The sequence below is a fragment of the Astatotilapia calliptera genome, chromosome 23 (assembly GCF_900246225.1).
Source record: "Astatotilapia calliptera chromosome 23, fAstCal1.2, whole genome shotgun sequence".
NCBI lineage: Eukaryota > Metazoa > Chordata > Actinopteri > Cichliformes > Cichlidae > Astatotilapia > Astatotilapia calliptera.
This window is the reverse complement of record NC_039323.1, coordinates 11,127,435-11,150,718: the sequence shown is the minus strand read 5'-3', so window position 1 is coordinate 11,150,718 and position 23,284 is coordinate 11,127,435. Positions and strand designations below refer to the sequence as shown.

General features: G+C 44.3%; 1 protein-coding gene across 2 annotated transcripts in view; it reads right to left on the bottom strand.

Moving 5' to 3' along the window:
* Positions 1-23,284, bottom strand: part of ssbp4 (single stranded DNA binding protein 4) — an 89,071-nt gene that overhangs the window by 41,405 nt on the left and 24,382 nt on the right. For both annotated transcript variants that reach the window (XM_026160143.1, XM_026160144.1), the window contains exon 4: positions 19,455-19,539. In XM_026160143.1, coding sequence (XP_026015928.1) covers positions 19,455-19,539 — 85 coding nt within the window. The remainder of the gene's footprint in view (positions 1-19,454; positions 19,540-23,284) is intronic.

The following is a 23,284-nucleotide window of genomic DNA, read 5'->3' as shown; positions in this document are numbered from 1 at the left end:
CAAACATGTGAGGCTGTCGGTCGACAAAGACAGAATCTGGCGCAGTACTTGGTGAACCGATAAATTTGGCGTTAACTGGGGATGAAAGCCACATGAGTCTGAATGACTTTGACGAGATGGAGTAAAACGAGATTTGATGTTTTCAGAATAAAGGACAAAAAAAACCACACCAAGGACACGTTTGGATTTTGTCTTTGAAACACAGAACAGACTAATTGTCTGTTAATATCTGAGGAGTATCTATTCATAGACAAGACACACACACACACACACACACACACACACACACACACACACACACACACACACACACACACACACACACACACACACACAACCACTTGATGACAGATGGAAAGAAATTAGAGGCAAAGTAGCATTAATATTCCATCTCTTAATAACAACCAAAGCCCTTCCCCCACCTCTGGCACCAAACACACACACACACACACACACACACACACACACACACACACACACACACACACACACACACACTAACCAACAGCGCCATCCTGGAGAGCATTTTATCTCAAACTGGATAAAGTCTCTGAGTTTACCAGCTCTCATCCTCCACCTTCTTCCTCATTTTATTCCCTCCCTGTTGCCCCGGTACCCCAACCCCCTCCCCCGTCTACTACCTGGTCTCCACCCTCTCTGCTGGACCCCTGAGTCTGAATACCCCCACCCACCACCCAGCCCCGTTGCCCTCTAGCCCTGGAGCCTCACAGAAAAGTAGAGAGCAATCCCTTGGTGGGTCAGCCAGATTAAACTGCTACTGTAATCCGCTTGGCTTTCACCTCCTTGTCCTGAGCTGAAGAGTGCGATGGATGGGTGGATGGATGGATGGATGGATGGATGAAAGAAAAATGTGGAGGGGAAATCTAAGACGTAAAAGAAGGGGAGGGCTGGGTTGGGCTGGGGGGGAAGCAGCTAAATGACAACAAGGGCACGGAGAGGGAAAAACAAGGAGCAGAAGAAAGAGAGAAAATGGGAAAAAGAGAGGAAGGCAGAGAGAGGGGCTGTGCAAGGCTGAATTAAAGGACTATGAAAAGGAAGAAGCGAATAATGAATCTCATAAAGGAAAGATATTAAGGACGAATGAGAGTCAAATAAACTGTGCTGTGAGAGGGGCCGATGAAGGACAGTGGGGTAATCCTTGTGGCGGAGCAAATAAAACGAAGCAAACGGGAAACCGCGCCGAAGTACGCCCTCGTGATGGTGTAATGATGAAATTTGTTTTGTGTAAAATTTGTAGGAAATGACACAGTTCCCCTCGTGGCCAATTAAGACCAAATCCTTCCCGTCGTTTTTTCTCTCTGACCCGGAGTGGTTGCGCCCCCGCGTTCCAGCCAAACACTGTAATAATGAAAATGTGGGAGTCGTGTGGTAAAACGTGCCATCGCTTCACGTTCGGTTCAGATCTCATCACAAGTCAAACAAGCAGGACAAAATGAGCCTGTGAGGTTGGGAGGGTTGCGTTGGTGACTTGTAAAAGATTCATCAATGACGCCAATTCATCAGTCGGCATATCGACAAAACACCGTGGCTCCTTATGTTAACTCCTTCTTCTAGATGCACGAGATGCAGCAGCCATTTTTTAAAAATGCATTTGGATTTCAACCCTGCAACACAAATATTAAAATATAATAGAATATTCTCAGCCAGTCAGGAGCAAAGAAAACACTGATTTATAATTACCGTACACACCGATGAATATGAATAACTTAGTAAGTTAAAAGCTGTATACGTTTGGATGTTGGGTCCAAAAACAAAGCATTCAGCCATCTTTTTCTCTTTCAAACCACTGAGGGCAGAGTTAAAGGAGGACCAGAAAATACAAGAACAACTGCAATGAGTAATCTGAAACACTGATGATCATCTCAATGAGCATCTCAGCCCTGTTAATCAAGTTAAACCACAATTATAACTCCGATGCAAATAAGATAAACAAGTCAATTTGTGTACATGACAGTTTCAATAATGAGCGCAGTGCCAGCCTCCAGCTAGAGTCCAATTCCACGTAAATGCAGTTGATTTCAAGACGCAAGGGTAAAGCTTGAATGCAAACGCAGTCCGGACTTCAGCCTGAATGTACAAAAAAAAAAAAAAAAAAAAAAAAGATTAGAAGGACTTGATTCTTACACTTTATATTTTATAGTACTGTGCTTTTTGGGGAAATGCACGGCCACAACACTAAAAACTCAGTGGGGTGAGTAACGTGGACGATCTCTGTACAATAAAACATCCGTCTGGATGTCACTTCTGTATGTACCACCACAAAAACACCGAAAGAAACATCAGAAAAACATCACAGATCTTCAAAACCAACAACTCCCCGACTGGTTATCGACCCATTCAACCTACCAAAATGATTCACTGGCAGATAACCAGGTAACCCAAGACACACCCACAGATCCTGATGAATCCCTTGAAGGGCTGAGAGGGATGTACAGAATATTTGTCAGGAGGTTTTTACCAAGCAGTTTAACAAAATCAGTCACTCTGACATTTGCTCACATCCCAGAAATCAAGACAAGCTCTGTACTCTTCAGGTGACTGAATTTATGTTTAAATTCCGTCACCTGCTACCAGGTACCCTACCACCTGGCTCTGAATCGCGCCACACCGAGCTCCTCCGAGGAGACATTCACCGTTACTGTCCTGTGTGTGTGGGATTGTGTCCGCTGAGTATACGGTTAAAGTGTAGAAAAGAAATAGAGTTAACAGGTATTCCTGTCCCACGCACCCCAACTGACCCCCCAGTTAATGACCCCAGAGAGGGAGGGAACAAGGGAGACGGGGAGAAAGAGAGGGAGAGGCAGGAAGAGGGAGGATATCCTGCGAGGAAAGGCTGTGATATATGAGCAGGCCACTTCAAACAAGCAGGGGGGAGGGGGACACTCCTTCTCCAATAAAACCAGGGGAGGTAGAAGGAGAAGAAAAGAGGCAGACAGAAAGACAAGAGATTTAAAGAGAGGGGTACAGTAGTAAAGAGTTGGAGGGAAGTCGTGCCAGATGAGCCTGAGTGGAAAGACGTGAATGAGGGTGGGGATGCCCCAGCAATAAAAGCACAATTAAACCCTAAAAAGGAGCCATAAAGCTAAAGATTCTTTAATGTTGGAATGAGGCCTGGGAGAATGACAAAGCAGCCTCCTGGCTAGTGATTTACATGCATTAGGATTAGTTTAGTTACTGCAGGTCAGTGTAGTATTAATGTATATTAGGTACTATTCAAAAATCCAGCAAACATGGGGGATTTAAACCGCCGTAGCTGGGAAAATGTTTGAGAAAGGCTTTTAGAATGACATAGTATGTTACCAAAAAGTTTACTTTGAAGGTTTTTCTACTTATTCTAAAAGAAATTACACAAGTCACACACATGTAAATAAACTTGGACACACACACACACACACATACAACATGTCATACAGCAGGTGATTAATGAATTCAGGAAGGGGCTCTCGGGAAGAGGAAGTCCAGTCTGGGTCAGGCTTCATCTACACATCCATCCATGGGCACCATCTGCATGCACTCAGAGATCACACTCTCTGAAGCCCCTCATAACCCTCCCCCCAAACACACACACGGTCTCATACTCATTTCAACATGTGAAAGTGCTCCTCTCGTGCCGTTTACCGCCTAATGTCTTTCCCGTGACGTCGGAAAGCAGCGGCGTGAGAAAGAGAGGCGGAGGGGGAGGGGCAGCGTCAAGGTGAGCCGAGCGAGTCGGGCACGCTGGCAAGGAGAGCTCGCCACAGTTTGAGGCTCGGCGTGCCATTGTGGGCCAGCGTGAGGCTGTTTTTGACAGCAGCCATTATGGCAAATAATTGAACCGCAAATGAAGACAAATTATATGATTGCGGAGCACGTCCCAGCAGTCAATCCACTATCTAGGTGGTTCCCATTCAAAGCCATTGATCAGCTTTATAACCTAAGTAGCTGGCCAGGAAACTAAATGGTGGCGATCAATGCTATTTAACAGATTATTGACTGCTGACTGGTTGCCTGGGATCAAAACAGAGAGGAGGGGGTGAAAAAATAAGTAAATAGAGGAACGGAATGAAAACACATGAAATTGGAATCGGTTCCTTTGCTTCAGTGATGATAAATGGGAAAGAAAAATACTGAGACAGCAGAGAGAGGGGAGCAGGAGCGAGGTCGCTCTTTTGGTGTGTGTGGCTGAATGTGCATGATCATGTGCATTTAATGAAGAAAGCAAGTAAAGAAGCCAGAAAAAAAGGAAATAAGAAAGAACACCCAGTCTGCATACTGTCGCTCTTTAAAGGTGGTCTCAAGCATCATTTGTGGTTGGAGGTGGCCCGCGTTCACGAGTCTGGCATTTCCCATGACGGCTGCAAACCCGAAAACTCGTGCTCGAGGAGAAACCGGCTACGAAAGGAGAAACCTGCCCGAAAATCAGCCGGCACTTTCTACTCGTCTTTGTTCAGCTGATCCTTGATGGAGCTTTCAAGTGGCGCAGACGTACCGCAATTACATCCTTTTGACCGCGCGCTCCTTCACGTGTTTCCACTGTCTCCGTTTACGGTACGTGAGCCAGACTCGAGCCGGCGCTCGGCTTATCGGGCCTCTGGCTGGTGAGACAGCTTCACGTCTCTGTCGGCGTAAAGTGGCTTCAGCCAAAGCCGAGAGAGAAGCTGAGCAGGGGAAACCTGCACCTACATCTATGTGTGGGGGTAAGGACGTCCGACAGCCCCAAATCACTGTACTGTTTAATACACACAGCAGTGTGTTACCATGGTGACTGGGCCCAGCTCTGGGGCCTGACTCATATTTGTGTGTATGTGTGTGTCGTGTGCACTGTACTGCCTGCACTGGAGGATATACAGGCATGTAAATCTGACTGAACCTCAGGTTTGGCTCGGCTTTATTTGTGATTGTCGTCCAACACTTTCATCTTTGCAACATTTCCTGCAATTTACTTGAAAATAAAAAACAGACTTGAGCTGCGAAGGGAGGAAAATAATTTTTTTTTTTTTTTAAAGAAGCCAAAAAGTGTCCGAGCCTCAGTGAATCACTGTCTGCGTGCGAGTGTGGATGCAGACTTAAATATGGCTTCAGCAGTGGATATAGTGTGTGTGTGTGTGTGTGTGTCTCCCAGCTTGCTTCTGCTTGTGCATGTGTGTGTGCCTTTGTGCGTACTCACTCCCCTTGCCTTTTCTCAGTTCAGCAGAACCTCATTAATTCAGCAGGAATGGAAATCATTTCTGCATGGAGTGCACAGGAGACAGAAAGAGATGGAGAGGAAGACGCATGGAAGGGTGGGGTGGTGGGGTGGCGGGCCACAATGAACACTCACATTTCTTCATTTTTCTTTGCTGAAAATCATCCAGTTTCGGGAAATCATTTCCAGATTAATAGCATAATAAATTAATGGTATTACTCATGACGAGAATCCAACATTTACAGTATTTTAATACTATCTAATCGCAATTAAATGACGCTCTGATTTACTCATTTGTTCATAACAACTCCTGGGAAATAACACTTATGTCTAATCTCTGCCTTTATGTATTTAGATTTAAATCTCATAAGATTTATACAGTGTGTCAGACTGGACAAACAACCAAATATAGCAAATGTCCAGATGGATACATTAATAAAAAGGTAATCTTCCTTATGTAGCAACAGATCAGAGCAGAGCCTCCTCCATCCCTCCCTCTCTCCATCCTGCAGCCCGCCACCAGACAATATGGAACAGACAGTAATCTGACCATGCACTGAGGAGATTACAGCATCCACAGAGCAGTTCAGCACAGAAGAGAGCAACTCTGGCGACGGTCCACGCCGTGAGGACACGAAGCAGGAATCCACAGTATAGTTTATCCAAGCAAACTGAAGTGGCCCAGCTATTCAAAGAAACTCCTCTCTCTTTCTCCCTCACGCTCACAAGGCAGTGGCTGGTCCCACACACTCCTTCAATGAAAGCTGACCTTTTCAGTGTGCAACAGAGTGCAGTGCAGTGGATCTCTGGCCCAAATGTCACTTTTTACACTAAAGATCTGATGTGGTGTAAAGAAAAAGAAACGAGAAAGAGCAGAGAGGACGCACACGAGGAGTAACACGTGTGCGCTTCCCTGTGCAACTCTTGGTCTTTTCACAAGCACGTGTGGCTCCGTGAGCACGAGCTAAAGCTCGAACAGGTCCGAGCATCCAGTCAATAGTGAAACAGATGTGCTGCTCTATTTATCCACTGAACTTAATCATGGGAGATATAAATAACTGATCTGAAGGCTTAGATCCAGACAGCTCAACGGAGGTTGGAAGTTCACACGTCGCTGTTGTTGCTAAGTACACGATGTGGATTTTTGGATTTTCCGGCTCTCTCGGAAGAATTAACCCCAAACGGCAGCAGGGGCAGGGTTTGCTCTGATTTCAGGGGAACAACATCAAACATATGCCCAAACAGACACACTAATAATAATGGTCTATGTTTACTATAAAAATTGCAGACATTTTCTAATAACAAACTCCTTATGTTTTCCTGCTGGAGACAGTCAGTTCTTTCTGAAAGGGACTCTATGCCACAAATAAGCACTTTTAGGTCCTCTTTTTTTAAGGCTACCTTTAAACCAGCTCTCGTCTGATTGGCTGCCCCTCGTAAAACAGGGAACTGAACAGCAGGTGAGTGTCTGCAGTGACATCCAGAGCCATGCGGCTGAGATGATTACCAAGGGAACTCTGCTCTTTCTGACATCACACAGAGCCAAGCCTGTATAGGCTCTGTACGATAACTGTAGATATATTTCAGGAAATATGGAAAAAAACAAAAAAAACAAAACGCATAACAGATTATTTAAACTAACAAACAGTTAACAGATAAATACGTCACAAAAAAAACAGCCTCACAGTGCAGCAAAGACGGCCTCTGTCCTTAAACCCAAACGCCGCTGAGCTTCTTCAGTGTGTCGCTGTTAAGCAGCCAAAGCTGTTTTTAGAAGTGGAATCGCAGTGACATCGCTACGTAAAAGAGTGAGGTGGAGCAAGTACTACAACATTCGACTCAAGGTTTTATCTTTTTTTCCACCTTTGTTTGCAGTTATGAATGAAAAGAAATCGCGGGAGTATTTCAAGATCTGCCCACCACCCAAAAAAGGACTCTGAAATAGTCCCCGTGAATATTAACTCATTACAACTAATTTAGAGGTTTCCATTAGCCATGACAGGTTATTATTAGATGCATAACTCATAGGTACATGGATACAAATCAAACTTTCTACCTGTATTTAATGAAGGAGGCCAATCTTAAAATAGTATTGTTCGATAGCTAACGCTGTAGTTGCTTGGGAAAGCTACTTTTCTCTTCTTTAAACGAAGTAAGAGTGGCTGATGAAGGAACTGAAGAGAAGAAGCAGACAGAAAGCAAGAGCTCTGAGCTCAAATGAGAACCAGAAAAGGAAGACGCCGAATTAAAAGAAAAGACTTGACCTTATAAAATGGCCACAAACGGAAAACATGCTGACTTCAAACTGTGTAATCTGAACAAGGTGTCGCTCTCTCTGCACATGCATGCTGTTCTTAAAGCGACTTACCGCCCTATAATAATGATAAATATATCATATTTCCTTCGGAAAAAAGGAAAAGTTTAGTTGTTGAGTGTAGCTGAAATTAAACTGACTGTAACTGATGCACAAAGTCTTGCAGGAACAAGAAAAAAGCACATTGGATGTATTTAGAGTTGTGCATATTTTGAGACATTTTCACACGTGCAGCGCCGAATTTTGAGACTTTACCCAGCAGAGTGGACATTAAGTGTTTGGTTGTTTGTTTTTTTAAATTTGCCAGCTCTCTGCTAGAAAGTCTTGCTAACGTCCAGGCGAGCCGATGTGAGAATATTCCCGGTAATTGTGAATTCACAGCGAACGACTCGATTTCCCAGACATTGTCCAAAGTTCATGTGTGAAAACAGCGACAGAAATGCAAAAGTGTTTGAGACCTAAGAATGAACAGCAAACATGCACGGGCTGAAATCGACACATTTTTAATTTTAATAATTAGGAGGGCTATTATTTATCTGGCATCTAATAAAACTGCTGCGGTGCAGTTTATCCGAAGACCGGGACGTCCCCATCCACTGTTTTTAACCTAACATATTTACGTACTTTAAGGTTAAAACAGGTAAACAAATATATATATGCATATCTATGAAATAGGCAGATTGATTTATAGCACTAAATCTGAAAAGTTACAAGAGAAGAGGAGTTGTATCATAAAAGCAGACTAATAAAAAGAAGGAGCAGCTTACTGTTGCATTAGTAAAGGTGTACTGAGACAGAGAGCGGGAGGAGGGAACAGATGAAGGTGTAGTAATAAAAAGGGGGAGGGCTGAGGTTATAATGGTGGAGCGAGTGGAGAGCTGAAGGAGCCAGGTGTGGCAGCAGCCACAGAGGTAATCAGTGGGCCAATGGGGAGTCATTCCACTCAGAGCGAACTGGCTGCCGAAGTACCTGGAATAAAAATAATCATTACACCGCATTAAAGTCACTGTCTGTAAATATACCCCGTGCAGCAGTAAAGCATGCCTGCCACGGCTCCTGCTATCAGGACACCTTAACGTGCGCACACGTGAATTTCTAAACGCAAACAACATAAATGCAAATACTTCAGAGGATGTGAAGTCGTCTCTCTGCACAAATGGCGTAAAAAAGAAAAAAAAAATCAGCCCCCCTGCTGATTCTGCAACATTCATCCCGTCATTACCAAGACGAGCTTTTAACAGAAGCAAACTGTTCTCCAAACATAACTCAACCAACTCAAAGCACATTCATTATCCCCCCCCTATAACTTATAAGTGTTATTTTAGCAACAGAAACCCCAACAGAGGCTTGAATTGGATCTCTCTCACACATTTATTCCGCCTCTCAGTATTGCTGCCTTTGGAAAATGGGGATTAAGTCTGCATTTGGGAGAATTTAAATTGCAAATAAGGCTTTGTAATTGTTTTAGTCTTTAATCCTAGCAGGGAGGGCCTCACTGTAATGCAAAGTTGAGACAGGCGAACATCTCAGGCATTCATCTGAGGAAGGTCTGTGTTTGTGTCACCCCTCGCTTCAATGAGACTTAATAAGAAGGGCGTCCAATCGGCATCACGCGCTCGCACACACACAGCCATGAACACGTGCATGCACTCACCAGAACGCGCGCACAAACACATGCACACATACACATGCACACATACACACCAACCAATGGGCTTAGGGCCGCCAGTTTATTTTGGTTGTGAGTTTGGGTGCCCAGCTGGTACTTGAGACTGGTGGACTGGCAGAGCAGTAGGAGACAGCAGACACACACACACACACAGTTCCAGGGACGCACTGTGCCAAGCTGCAATGTCTGCCAGTTACAAGCCTGCCCACTGCTACAAAGAGAGGCAGAGGAGAAAGGGCAGGATAGACTGTGTCTGTGTGTGCATGTGTGAGAGTGTGCATGCACGAGAGAGAAGAGCGATGTGAGAGTGGACAAAGATATGAAAAAGAAAACAAAAAGCCGAGGAGCATCTTTTAGAGAAATTACGGTGTTTGAAAGGATAAGGCTCAAAGTGTCTGAGAGGAAAAAAGACTAACATGAGGGAGGAAGTGAAAAGACTTCCTCTGAAAGTTGCCACAAACTGTTAGTTTCTCAAAGCAATTTAAAGCTGCCGCTCCAAATTTGCAATGTTTGAATTAACCAGATCATATCATGGATGAACAGGTGAGTGCTAGTCACTGAGAAAAACTCAGGTTATGTAAAAGTTAAGCTGGTTTCTAACTTAGTTTTCATGGGATGCAGTTGGCTGTCAGTGGGAACAACCATAAATAATCATGGGAGGAAGCTCAGTATTCCATAGAAACCACGTGTGGCAGGAACGACGTGCCCACTTCCAGGTTCAGGAAGGTTTTTGTGCTAAACACAGACTGTCTGGCCACCACAATTCAGGTGAGTGATGATCTCAAATGTTTTTACTCAAAGCGATTTCAGTTTTCTTTTTTTTTTACACTTTTTGTCATTTCTAGTCTGAATGAAAAGTTCTACTTGTTTTCTATTCACCCAAAAGGCCAAAAGGCATAAACTGAACATGATTCAGGACAGCACGCTTTAAAGAAAAGACGCAAGGCTATGAGAGGAAGAGAAACTGACTTCTGAAAGCAGACCTGCCCTTGATACCGCTTCATTCAATCTCCATATCTTATGAAAGATATCTCTATTGATCCCTTGCATAACCTGGGTTGCTTTCTTTATGTGCAATTGCTGTTATGCACACACCGCATGCGGTCTATCTTGACCTGAAATATTTAATGCTGCTCATTAGAGCAGGGCGATATGGCCAAAAATATTTATCACGATATATATTTGAAAATTTGCGATAACGATATAACCGACGATATAATTGATGCGAGACAAAATACAACTCCACAACATTACTAGCGCAAAAAGACAACCTTCCATTTATTTTCACTTAAACAAGAAGCTGGTTTTTATGTACATTAAAGCTTTATAAAAATGTAACAGTGCAAATGCAAATTCCTTGCTGAAAGTTTAACCAAAAGGCATTTCCAGTAGAAATGGGCTGACATATCCTGAGCATACCATGTATAATATCCACTGAAGTTAAAAAGAGGTGCTTTGCAACATTAAACTGCAGTGTGCAGTATGTATTTTTCGGACCATAAGGTGCACGGGATTATAAGGCACATTAAGCGAAACAAAGCAGTCAGATAAATCAAACTTTATTAAACTCATTCTTCTTGCTTCCTCCACTTCTGTACCATTGATTCATTAATGTTGAATTCTCTGGCAGCTGCTCTATTCCCATGTTGTTGCAGTCTATTAATGACTAACCTCATATTGTGGATGGATTATCTCAGTTGTTCTCCTGACTGAAGTTTGGTCCGTTTACAACATCCTGCCATGTGATTGCATTTGTCTCTAACCATGAAGAACCTTCACGTTAACTTTTATAAGTGGAAAAGTGTTAGTGTTTGTCCTCCAGCTTCACTGTTTATGTTATGCTAACATAGCTGTGTCGCTAGCGATCACGTAGCACATCATTATATACCAGCTAGCCCAACTTCAGTAACCCTACAAACATCACTGCTGTTTAGTTTCCTGTCTTCATTTATGTTGGAAGTGATAGCAGAACTGTACGTTTGATTTTTTTCAGAAATCTCTCAGTCAGAACATGCTATATCATGCTTAGGTAACTAGCGAAACTAGCGAGCTAACTTCCGCTAGCTTCCTGCTAACGTCTAACTCCGTTAAATGTAATAACTTTAGTTTTCATGGATGCCTGGAAGTTAAACTTCATAGTTACACCTGGTAAAGCAGCAATGCTGATCGTTTTATTAAAGATGAAAGAATTTAGACAGTTTTTAACTCTAAGTGATGCTGCAGTGTTGTTTGACCTGAAGGATTCGGAGTTTAGGACCCAGATTACTCCCAGATTTAAGAGCATCTTAGTCCGACAAATATGACAACAACAACGGCCGCTTGCATGTTCTGCAAAAAAATGTGCTTTGTCGTGTATCTGACGGACAAACACCAAACCAGTTCCACATCACGGAAGTTGCACCATTTTTACAAACCAATTCTGGTTCATCTGTTTCACTCAACAATCGGCCATGTGCGTATGAAAACAAAGGCACTGCGCATGCGCGTTTTACTCCCATTCTATCGCGATATTTCATTTTCCTATCGTTGCCTAACATTATACCGGTATTACCGTGAACGGTATAATATGGCCCAGCCCTACTGCTCATTTAATCTATTATCTTACTGATTTTTGTGTCCTCACACACTTAAACACAACCTCCCAGTTCAGTGCGTCTCTGATTTGCACAGTTTGACAAACTTGTGACGACGTCATCAGAAGCGATCGTCTCAGGAAGCCCTGACCTGCATGGGAGGTTCTCCCGTGCCTTCCAGGTTATAAACGCTGGCCCGTCCTCCGTCAACCTATTTGAAATGTTTGTCAAAACCTTTGAGTCAGTTCATGACACGCTAAATTTCTCAAAGGATAGCAAATGTGTACTTGTGGACCTGAACAGAAGGAAACAATGACGGTCGACTTTAAAATCAGACTCTTGTCACTGATGAAAGCTGACTTAATTATGAATCTTGGTTAAAAGAAGGAAACGGCTTCTCGATTCGCAGTTAAACCAACGGGACCGTATGCTTAAACATAGCTTTCACTCGTATCTGCCTGACAATCCTTGCAACCGCCGTCAACGTTTTAGACCTAATGAGGAGCGGCAGTAATGGAGCGCTCCGAGCTTTTCTCTGGGAGGAGAGAACGGGGGAGCGCCACAGCTGGGAAAGCTGACTGGAGACCAGCAGAGTCATTTCACTTTGAAGAAATTTACTCAGTGAAACAGTAAAATCGACAGTAACCACACACTCGTCTAAGCTTCTACCAGGTTGTTCTGCCCTCTCCTCTGAGACTTGGGACACAAAGTTATAAAAACACAGAGTCAGAGCAGCCTGCCAAAGGAAAGTTCAAAGTAAGCTGAAACAAAGACAGCAGAAGCATCATAATTGCAGTAATTTATGCCGTTCCGAGCCGGACAGTGTGTTTTTACACAATGGATAAATGGATAAATGGATGTGGTTTGGAAGTCGCCGGTGTCAGGGAGCTTCAAAGATGGTGAGAAAGAGGGGAGGGAGTGAATGTGTGCTTGTGTGCGTGCGGGCAGGCTTGCGTGATGCAGGCTTGCCAAGAGAAGCATCGCAGGCACCCCCAGCACGGAAGGTCGCCCTCAAACTTCCAGCCCCCTGACAAATTGCTCACTTCAATTCTCCACAGTAAACTGGTTACAGGCGAGGGCAAACAAGTGATGAATGCTGCTTTTTTTAATTATTGAGCCATAATTTGTTTCCTGAAAATGACTAAACTGAAAGAGAATTGGCAGCGTTCACCCGCTAGTTTCATTGGGAGAGATAAACAAATGCCCCAAGGAGTTTTCACTATTCCCCTGAATGTAGTATTCATTTAAAGCATTCGTTTAAATTTTATGGATGATGATGTTGCAACTAAGAGGGTATTCATGGGTAACTGGGTTAGGGAAATTAAATGGGACTGGGTTGGAAATCTGCATGCAAGGAGGGAAAGTATACGCTGCAGGGCCTGGCTTCTACAATAACTTTGCGCGGGCAGATTGATGGCATTTACGCTGCTCTGGCTAGTGGGACGCAAAGCATAGCTAGTACCAAAACTCAGATAAACTGCAAAACATGCAGACTTCAAAAAGAGTCCCTAGTGCCTTCGCACACCTCATTCTCCCTGCACAGAAACATCCCCTCCCCGTCTCTGTCCCCGGATGGTCGTCTGCATCCGTCCATGTCCCGGTCTGTCCCTGTCAAACACAGATCCAGCGGCTCGTGCTTACATAGCTGAGATCAAATGCTAAACTGCAGCTCGGTTTAAGCTTGCCCAGAATGAACCTGCAAGGAAGGGAATCATAAGCAACATTTGATCTTCTGCTTCTGTCACTTGCAGACCTCCAGCCGAACACGCACGCAGCTTGAGGGCAGCACTTTCAGGCTTTGCTGCCTTCCTCAGATAGCGAAAGGTATACACAGACAGAGGAGCCGACCGGCCTTTTTCATTTAGACTGTAACAACGGTAAACAACGGCACACAAAGACGGCGTCCTCTCGCTCAGCGCCCGTCTGCCTGCAGCCTGCACTCCACGCACTGTTTGATATTAAAAGACGACACGGGCGTGAACAGCGGTGGCGGTGGCAGAAAGGTAGAGAAGACGGGAGACGGACAGGAATGGAGACACAATGCTGTGGCACACCATGGTGTGTAGGCTATATTTAAAGTGAAAACAGCCAGCAGAATCTGTGAGAGGATGATATCGCCGTGCCAACGCAGACTCCAGTCCTCTGCGTTCTCTCTCGCTTTCTGTCCTCATGCCTCCATCCATACCTACTCTGCCTATATTATGGATGTTATTATTATTCCTGCATGTCGTCATGTCGCCCCTGCTTCTCTCCTTCCCCCGAGCAAGGAAGCGGGCACTGCTGGCACCCAGCCAGATTACCCAATCAATCTCCTGTGAGAGGGAGGGAGGGCGGCGAAGGAGAGAGGGGGAGGAATAAGAAAGAGAGCGTGGAACAGAGAGGAAGGCAAAGAAAGCACGGCGGGAGGGGGTTGGAGGATGGCGAAAAAGACCTGAGAGGAACTGAAGCAGGAAAAAAACGGTGCAGGATGAGTAAATTTCATGAAAAAAAAAAAAGGACGGGGACAAAGAGCGCTTTGACAGGGAAGGAAGGTTTCATGCAGACGTGTGGCATAAAAAAAATGGCAAGTGAGCACCTGGTAACGTAGTGAGTAGCAGTGATGAAAAAAACCACACAAAATCCCACACAGAGTCCAGACAAAGGCTTGGCTATCAACGCTTGTTTACAGAGCGCAGCTCCTCCCATCGTGCCACCTGTTACTGTGGTCGAGCCTAACAAATGTTTAACCCACTCAAAGAATAGCCAGGCAACAGCCAACATTGCATCTCCATCTATCTACGGTCTGCAAACGGCATGCTGGGAAGAGATCAGATTAGGGCTGCGGCACTCGTTTTCCTGGTTGAAGTGACTCAGTGTAGAGCAGAAGCAAGAAGTTAATTACTCAATCAACCGGTCAACCAACAGAAAATATACTGACAACTGTTTGACTGTCATTAATCTGTTAGTCTTTTAATAAAAGCAAATATGATTTCAGAATGGTGAAACAAGACTGTAAGTAATGTCTCCTTGGTCTCTGAAAAACACTGGCGGGGAATATTTTCTGACTTTTTTGACATCAATCAAGAACGTAATCAGGAAAGAAAAACTGAAAATTAAAAAAAAAATTTAAATGGAAGTTTTGCTGATGTAAAGACAGAACGTCAGACTGCATTTTCAAAATGTTAAAATTTTCTGTCGATCAAACAATCAAATATGCAGCTAATGCTCGAGCGCCTTATCATGTTCACGAGGGCTTTCATGACGGTTTTCTTAATGCGCTCTATTTCGGGAAGAGGTGAAACGTTCAAAGCTGAATCCCTGTTTTTGACTCCTCCATCTCAGCCATTATCGTGACAGTTTGCATCAGTAAGCCGAGAGCTGAGAGGAGTCAGTGAAGCACTGCGACGTGAGTGACGCACTTGTGGCACTAAATCTGTGATGCTCTGCAGGCGGTGAACCCGGATTGGCGTGAATCGCAGATGTTTGGGGTTGCGACCTCTGGCTGGGGCAAAGCAAAATGTCTGCAGCAGCGAGGCGAGCGGATCGCTTCCTGAAAGACTGTTTGTTTGAGACTGCAAGTGCATGCACGCGTGTCTGAGATGGAGAAGACAGCGACTCGTTCTCTGTGTGTGTGCGTCCGTCAATATGTATGCTTTCTTCATCACAAAGCTCGCGTGCTTTAATCATTCATATTGAGTTACTAAAGACGTGCCATGTTCTTATAATCAAACACATTTCCTCAACAAAGTGCTCTTTTGAGGAACATCCAAATTCTAGCAGAAAAGAGGACCATGAGATGCGCGGATCTCTTTTAGGAAATAAACGTGATTAAAGGGCGACGTGAAGAGGAAGGACAGAAACACAATTCCGACAATTAAGACGACAAGAGCGAACACTCAAATTACTTTACAGAGGTACAAGACTTCAGGCTGTTCCAGCTCTTTATGATACGGCATCATCTCGCTTACTTTGAGTGCGTGTATTCATTTGCATGAGAGCGCGTGGGAGTGGGATATGCACACAAGCGCTGTTGCAAGTGGGAGTGTTTACGTGAGAGTGTCTACGATAGCAGATTCGCCATTCAAGGGTGAAAGCAACTAGCTACCCTTCTAGTCAGAGGCCTCCAGTTCTGGGAGGGAGGCCAGGGCTCCAATCCCACCACATTCCCCTGGATTAGCTGTCAACCAGTCCCCAGATCTGGGGATTAGCACATTATATTCCATTATCTTTCCCAAACTGGAGAGTCCACAAAGTCTACATCATTGCTCTCAGAGGGGGCCAGCAGGACAGGGCTGAGTAAGAGGTGCCTTCAAATCGGGCCAAATTGAGCCAAACTGAGCTGAGCCAAACCAAATCTGTAACTAAGACTGTACTCCGGCTCAGCGTTGCCTGGCAACCAAATTAGTTTGCGGAAACAAATAAGCAGATATATAGATATCAATTTTATGGCTCTTTGCTGATATTTTCTCATTGTTATCCGCAGCAAAATGACAGCGTACACCTCTATAGAGGCCAGGCAGACCATAAATTACATGTAAGAAGAAGCATTAATAAAAACAAAAGCAATCCTGGTTTATCTCACACACGTTCCCCTTCCACCGCTCCTGCTGAGCTGCACACAGAGTGGAGTGCGCGGCTCCCGGGAGCCGTGTTGTTTTTCACTCCGTGATCCGGGCGGACTCGGGGGAGCGAGGGAGCCGTTATCAGCAAGGGGCCTTGATAGAGACTCGATCGGGCCGTCAGTCTGCGGGGACCGAGGAGCCAGAGTTAATCAGAGGCAGACAGACCCCTCGTCACCCTGGGGATTCACGCGCTTCGACCCCGATGCTCTGGCTCTCGCCGTCACGCAGACGCACAAAGACACGTGCGGGAATGGTCACAATAGCACATGTGCTTTCTCGCACCTTGTCGTGCACTGTCAGAGCCTCTGCCACACCCTCTACGCTTTATTAGGACTCCTAATCCAAAACAACTCTGGAACTTTACTTAGCAAAGCATGAATTCAAAGCAGTATAATTTATAGTTTTCTTTTATAATAAGGTAGCACGAGGTCCACGATTACCGACTCAAACTTTCTTTCTTTTTTTTTTTTTTTTCCAATTACCGACTCAAACTGACGACACACGTTTTTCTTTCCTTTTGACCTTTGGCCTGAATTTTCAAGCACATTCAAGACGATATTTTAACCCAGGTGCAGTCTTTTTGTCCTAAACATCACTAACTAGTTTTGTGGCTATACCAAACCAGTGAGTGAAAGCAAAGGTGAAAAGTGAAAGTATGTAAACATAAGATAAAACGGACAGCTGCTTCTCATAAATATAGTTGTTTCTGCCTCTCAAACACGCCTACCTATGTTGATATAGAGAATTTGCTCTTCATAGCATACACTAAATTAATTGCGGGAGCTATAAATAGCCGCCTGCTTTCCTTGTGTGAACTGATGCCTTTTTGTCTCTTATTTGTATTACAGCCTTTCCTTTTCCTCTCTGCTGTGGTCCTCGCCAAGGCGATAACCTGCGTGACATTTTTGCACTTTTTGCCATTCACGATTACAGATTTGAGACCGTTTCTTTTCCCCACTTCTCAGGTGAGCGTCTGAGTTTTAAATTCTGTGAAATTTGTGCTTCTTTCTTGTGTTTCTTTTAATTGCTGTGTCCAATAACTTGAGGTGCAAACACTGATTTTATATGCCATTGATTAAATATGGAAGTAAGAGGGTACAATCATTTATAAAAGAGGACCCTGCGTAAAATGCAGTTTTTCTACACTTTCTTTTTCGTTGGATTTGTATTCAGATTTCTGCATTTGTGTGCAAACAGTATCCTGCACCTTGTGTCTATCTCAAATCGGAAGGCTGCACTAGTTTTTTTTGAAAGTTGAAAGTGAAACACCTGCACATCGCATGTGAAACCATAAAATGACAAATATTTCTATCTTTAAACTCCTAATCGCAGCAAATCAGCAGTCGCGAGCTGAGAGTTCGCACAGGCTGACCTTGTGAACTTGAGTGAGGTCGAAGATCAAAAACAGAGCGTCTCAGCAGTTTTAAATGCTCATCAAGTTCCCCTTTAGGATGCGTTTATCACTTTACCACAACACCAACAGAGCACCTGCCTCCTCTCTCTACCTATCTTTACTGTATTTTAGTAAAAACAAGCTCAATATACTTCTGAACCTCTGATTCACATCAGCACTTTAACCCCTAAACTGCAGCTTGACTCTATGTTTTGTCTATGCAGTCCAATGCCAAGGAGCAGCAGCAGCGATTCGGATTCTCAGCTAACCAGTTTACGCAAACAAAGACTGAAACACGTTTAAAATATGTCGGCAGGTTGGCAGAATTTCAAGCCAGAGGTTCAGACATATATTGACCAGGGCTGTCAAACCAGAGCCGTTAAATAGCTGACATGCAGGTATCCAGCTGGCCTACCTCTGGAGAAAGGTGTAGGAAATTATATGGCATTTAGATTAATTAGACACAGTTGTCAGATTTAATTAACTACTAGGTTTAATTAACCATGTAATTAATCTTATGGTGGTCCAACACATGCACACACACAGAGACGAGGCGAGGAGACGCACACATCAACTAGTGCCCGCGCAGACATGCATGGTACATGCGCGACAGATGTAATCTGTTCAGCTGACAAGCGCTCGCACTTTTGCCGTCAAACCTCATAAGAGAGTTCAACTGGACGGGTGACAGGCTACGAGTTAAAACGGCCTGAATGAAACGCGGATGGCGAGAACCGTGCCTCTAATCCATTTCAGGTTTAACTTCTGCCCGGGTGGAACGATAATCTCACAGCTGAAGCAGTCTGTCCAGTCAACATTCGCACACCGTGTAATCCTTACTCAAATATACACCACGCGGCATGATGCAAATATTTATCATAGTGTGGACAAGCCAAAAGAGAAAACCCTTGCAGCTAAAGAACAAAAAACCAATTTGAAAAAAGATGACAAAGTGAGGAGGTTAAGCCTGCGTGGTCCGCAGTCACGAGAAAACAGACGCTCGCTTTGTGCTGGCCTGCAGAAAACGTGCACGTTTGATCTACTGGTCTGATCAACTGTGCAGAAGACAGGGGTCACGGGGGGCTCAGGCCCTGACCTTGCAGCACCCGGGCCATCCTCTGCCACAACTATCATAAGCAGCTATTGTGTGCAAATGTGTGTGTAGATGTAATGGTGCGATCAACCAGCTGCTTCATGTGATTTGACCTTTACTGAAGCCACGAGTGGAACGATAAATAGTCAGGCAGTACAGTGACCTTTAACCTCGGCGACAGATTCACTAGAACAGGACGTGTGGCCACCAGCTGAGCTGCACCGCTGAAGCAGCTGATAGGAAAAATATATGTAATCAGTCAGATCGAGTTAAATATTGAACGTTGCCACAAACACCCAATTGGATTTTAAAAATTCAAAGATGGAAGTCTAAGGGCTTTCCCATAAAATATACAAGTGGTGTTCACGGGTGTTGCATTTTTTAAAAGCACGCCATTTCAGACGTCTGGCTCGCAGCGAGCCCCGTCCACAAACGGAGGCTGCAACCAGGAAGAGCAGACGCGCAGACGGTAAGAAACAAACGTGTCAAAACAAGAACCAGCAGCATTATCTCAAACAGGATAGTCCCTTCTTTCTGATGCACGGTCTGTGTGATCATGGGTGTTCACGAGCATGTGGATGTGTGTGTACTTGTACACGGCGGGAGGGTTGGTTAAGTTCACTCACATAGTCATGGAAAGCCTTGGCCTCGCTGGAATGTTCGCACGTCTCCCTCCGGTCCGGGGCAGCGCAGTACAGATCCCAGAATACACTGTGCACACAGGACAGTAACAGCAGTTAGACACTTTCATCTGTAGGCTACAGACACACCAGGTTCATGGCAAAAAGTGGTTAAAACAGAAGTGTTAACAGAAGCAGAAGAATATCATGTAGATGTTTAAAAAGCAGAGCAGGTATAAAATGATTTCTTGATAGCTCAGTTTGAGACAAACTTTTCAAAAATAGACCAAGAAGCCGTCAACGTCAGTGTGAGTCACGAGCTCCGGTGACAGCACTTTTCAATGTTGTCTCAACAGAACCATCCAAAGAACATAAAACGGCACCGATGAACCGAAACATCAGTGTGATTGCCTGATTCTTGGCCCTGACTGCAAAAGTTTCTAGGAACATGTGTTTTAAAATTAACAACATTATGATATGAACGAGATATTATGGGATCAAAACGCGTCCAACAGAAACGGCAGAGCTGACCTGACAACGTGGTTGACGATGACAACTGTTAGCTGTGACTAACAATTATTTTCAGTATTGATAAATCTGCTGATCAATGTCTCTACTGTCATCAGAATTTTAAAGGCTGACACCTTTAATTTGTTTGTTTTGTTTGACTAGCCGCAGAAAAATAATATTTTGTAGTGAGCGCATCAGATTTGATCATTTTTGCTTTAAAAACCATTTAAAATCTCAGCACTTTTCCAGCTACACACACACACACAAACACACACATACACCACGGCAGTCTTCTCTTTAGCCTCCACACTATCGCGCAGTCCAGCCAGCAGCTCGGGTCCAAATTACCAGGAAGGACCTCCAAATGTTCCCCTCGGCCCGTCCCGGTGACCTGCAGGTTATTGACCAATCAGCTGTGATTATGTTACTTACTGCCCAATCAGCAGTGTTCATATTAGTTAATTAGACCAATCCAACTCCTTCAGGGCATCGGAGGCCACCAGGTCCCGCTCTAAATGGGCCCTTAATTACTGCACTGAAATAAAGGAGTGCTGCTTCTCCTCGGTGCTGACTTCACGGACAGAATATTAAAAACAAGAAATGCTGAAGTCACGAGAGGATTTTTTTTTTTTGCCACTTAAAGGTGCAAATAAACTCCAACATGCATTCTTTGTGCTGATGTTAGGAACAGCCGTGACACTTGATGTGACAGACTGCGAAATGGAGCAGAAAATATTAGCTGATCGCCCGTAACTGTCAGAGAGTGGCTCGGCAGCACCCTGTCACATACTGGTCATTTTTCATTGCGCAGGATGCGTGATTTTCATGCTTCTGTGTTATTATCTCTTGAATATAGTTATTACAGAACATTGTTGATCAGCAATCTACACATTCCTTCATTGTCCTTTGATTTTTTTTTTTAATTTTCTTTGCTATTTGAGGGCATCAAGGAAACCAGAGTGCAACAATGGGTGTCCTAAAAATAAAAACGAACAATAAACAATAAATTTGAACCCCGCAGCACGAGGTACCAACCTTTCAAAGCATCTGAACTAAAATAGAAATGTGTTATTAGAGTATTTAAAGATTAAAAGGCAGAGTCGGTGCCCTGAGGCGTTCAGTGCGCGCTGGGGTCCCTTCTAGACGAGGAGGGCACCGAGGAACAGGGCGGGACTGTGCAAAGCTGGTGGTGAACACATTGTGCGTGAGTGCGCGTGCCTGTGTGTTGTGCCGCCCTTCTGTCACTCGGCAATAAAGCCAGTGTACATTATCATATCTATCGGTTGGTGTTAAAGAGATTGCTGCTCTGTCAGAGACGAGGTGCGGTGTGAAGGCGCGACCATCGCAAATCCAATCAGCTCTCGGGGAAATGAAATGGGACGCGGGTTGCAGTTTGTTACAGAAAAGACACAACCAGGTGCAGTCGCAGGGGTAGGGGAAGGTGATCTAACATCTCCTGGCCTGTGAAGTCTGAAATATATTACGATTTGAACAGCTGACCTGCGTCTGTCTGAGCCGGCGCAGGCAAATCTCATTCCGTCTCTCTGCATAATCTGAAGGAGGATCACTGCCGGAGAGGACTAAACGCGGAAACAAATACTTTCATTTTTCTGATATTATTTCTGAGGTTTTACACTTTTTCTGCATAGAGAGAGGCAGAAAGTGTGAGGAAGTGTTAGATTAACGAGCAAAATCTTTTTAATATTCACCCAATTTAGACCCCATAGGGCAGCTTCAGTGCATCGGTAGGACCGAATCCAGGTATATGTAGGATGGGACCATTGTCGGTGCCTTTTTTTTTCCTTTTCAATATAGGGCCACCCACATTTAGAAGAATAACACGCAGTTGTTGTCCCATCCTTTTCAGAAAAGCTAATCTGTAGAAATGATCTAGGGAGTCAACATTTGCAGTTAATTAGCAACAGCAATCTGCGAGAAATCTTGCACACCCTTGTTATAGTAAAATTTCTATCCAATTATCTAATCATTTCAATCTAATCATCTCATCATGGGAAGCTCTTTATAGTATTATGGGATGTAACTGGTGGTTTAAGCCACACGACTCTGTACAAAGGATGCAAAGTTTAACAGCTCTTACTTTGAAGAGTCACAGGAGAGATTTAAATTACAGCTTGGGGGTCATATAAACTCTTTTATTTATTCAAATCAGAAACGAGACTAAAATATACGAGCCAGCGTGGCCGGCGCACACAAACACGCGCTCTTTGTATCCTGAACAGAGGAGGAGGAAAGGATTAGCGTCCAGCCGTCCAGAAGATGACAATTACTAAAATTAAATGCCATCACGATAATTATTTGCAATTAACTGTGGCCTCACAGAGCCAGTGGTTACAATGTGCTTTTCCAGTACAATAAAGAGGGTAAACAAAGACACTGAAAGACAGCCACGCAGGCTGCTAGTAGCTGGTTTAATCCTGTGTGCGTCACTCAGTCCGTCGGTCAGTCAGCAGGGAGACGGAAATAAAAATTAAGACAGAGATGGAGATCAGGATGCGGCACGAGTATAAAAGAAAAAAACTCAGCGCATTTATCATTTATCATCATCGTGCCTTATAAACCAGAAATGCTCCATGTGCTCATTCAACAGTCTGTTTTCTCAACCTTAGGTAGCAGAGAGCGGCCGGAGTCTATCCCGGGGCACGAGGCTAGTTACACCCTGAACAGGTTCCCTGTCCGTCACAGGACCTGCCTTTGGAAATGGTGTAATAATACAGTAACTGTGACTGAAGAAAGTCCTGCAAAACAAACCTGACCCACGAGAAAAATTAAGCTGTCAAACTTGAGACCCAAAGACAAAGAGCCCGCTCACACAGAACAACAGTCACAGAGGCAGTGACTGAGGCTTAGTGATCAAGCTTAATGATGCCCAGAATAATTACGCAGTAACAGCAAAGACATTCAGGCCTCCTCTCCTTGCAGGGGGGATAACTGTGCATGACATGGCTAATAGGAAACATTTTGTCTGTCTAGGAATCCCAAAACAGTATTCTTTCAACTTTCACCGATTTCACAAACATTTGCACTTGGTCGACAGAGTAGTATCTGAAAGTCAGACACCACCACACAGGCCTGGAAACCAGTTGGCAAGAAGTTATATTCACCTACAGTTGGCGAAGTTGCTGGCAGCCACTGTGTCAAACCAACGCACTGAAATCAACCTCTTTGTGACTAATAGCACCTAGTGAGTGCCAGCAACCACTCGCCAATCAATCGGGGAATACACACGGTTGGTTGCCAAGAAGTCTCTAAGCCTGTGTGACGGGAACTAATTCTTCTGGACTGAACCAATTTAAGTTCAGTAAGCG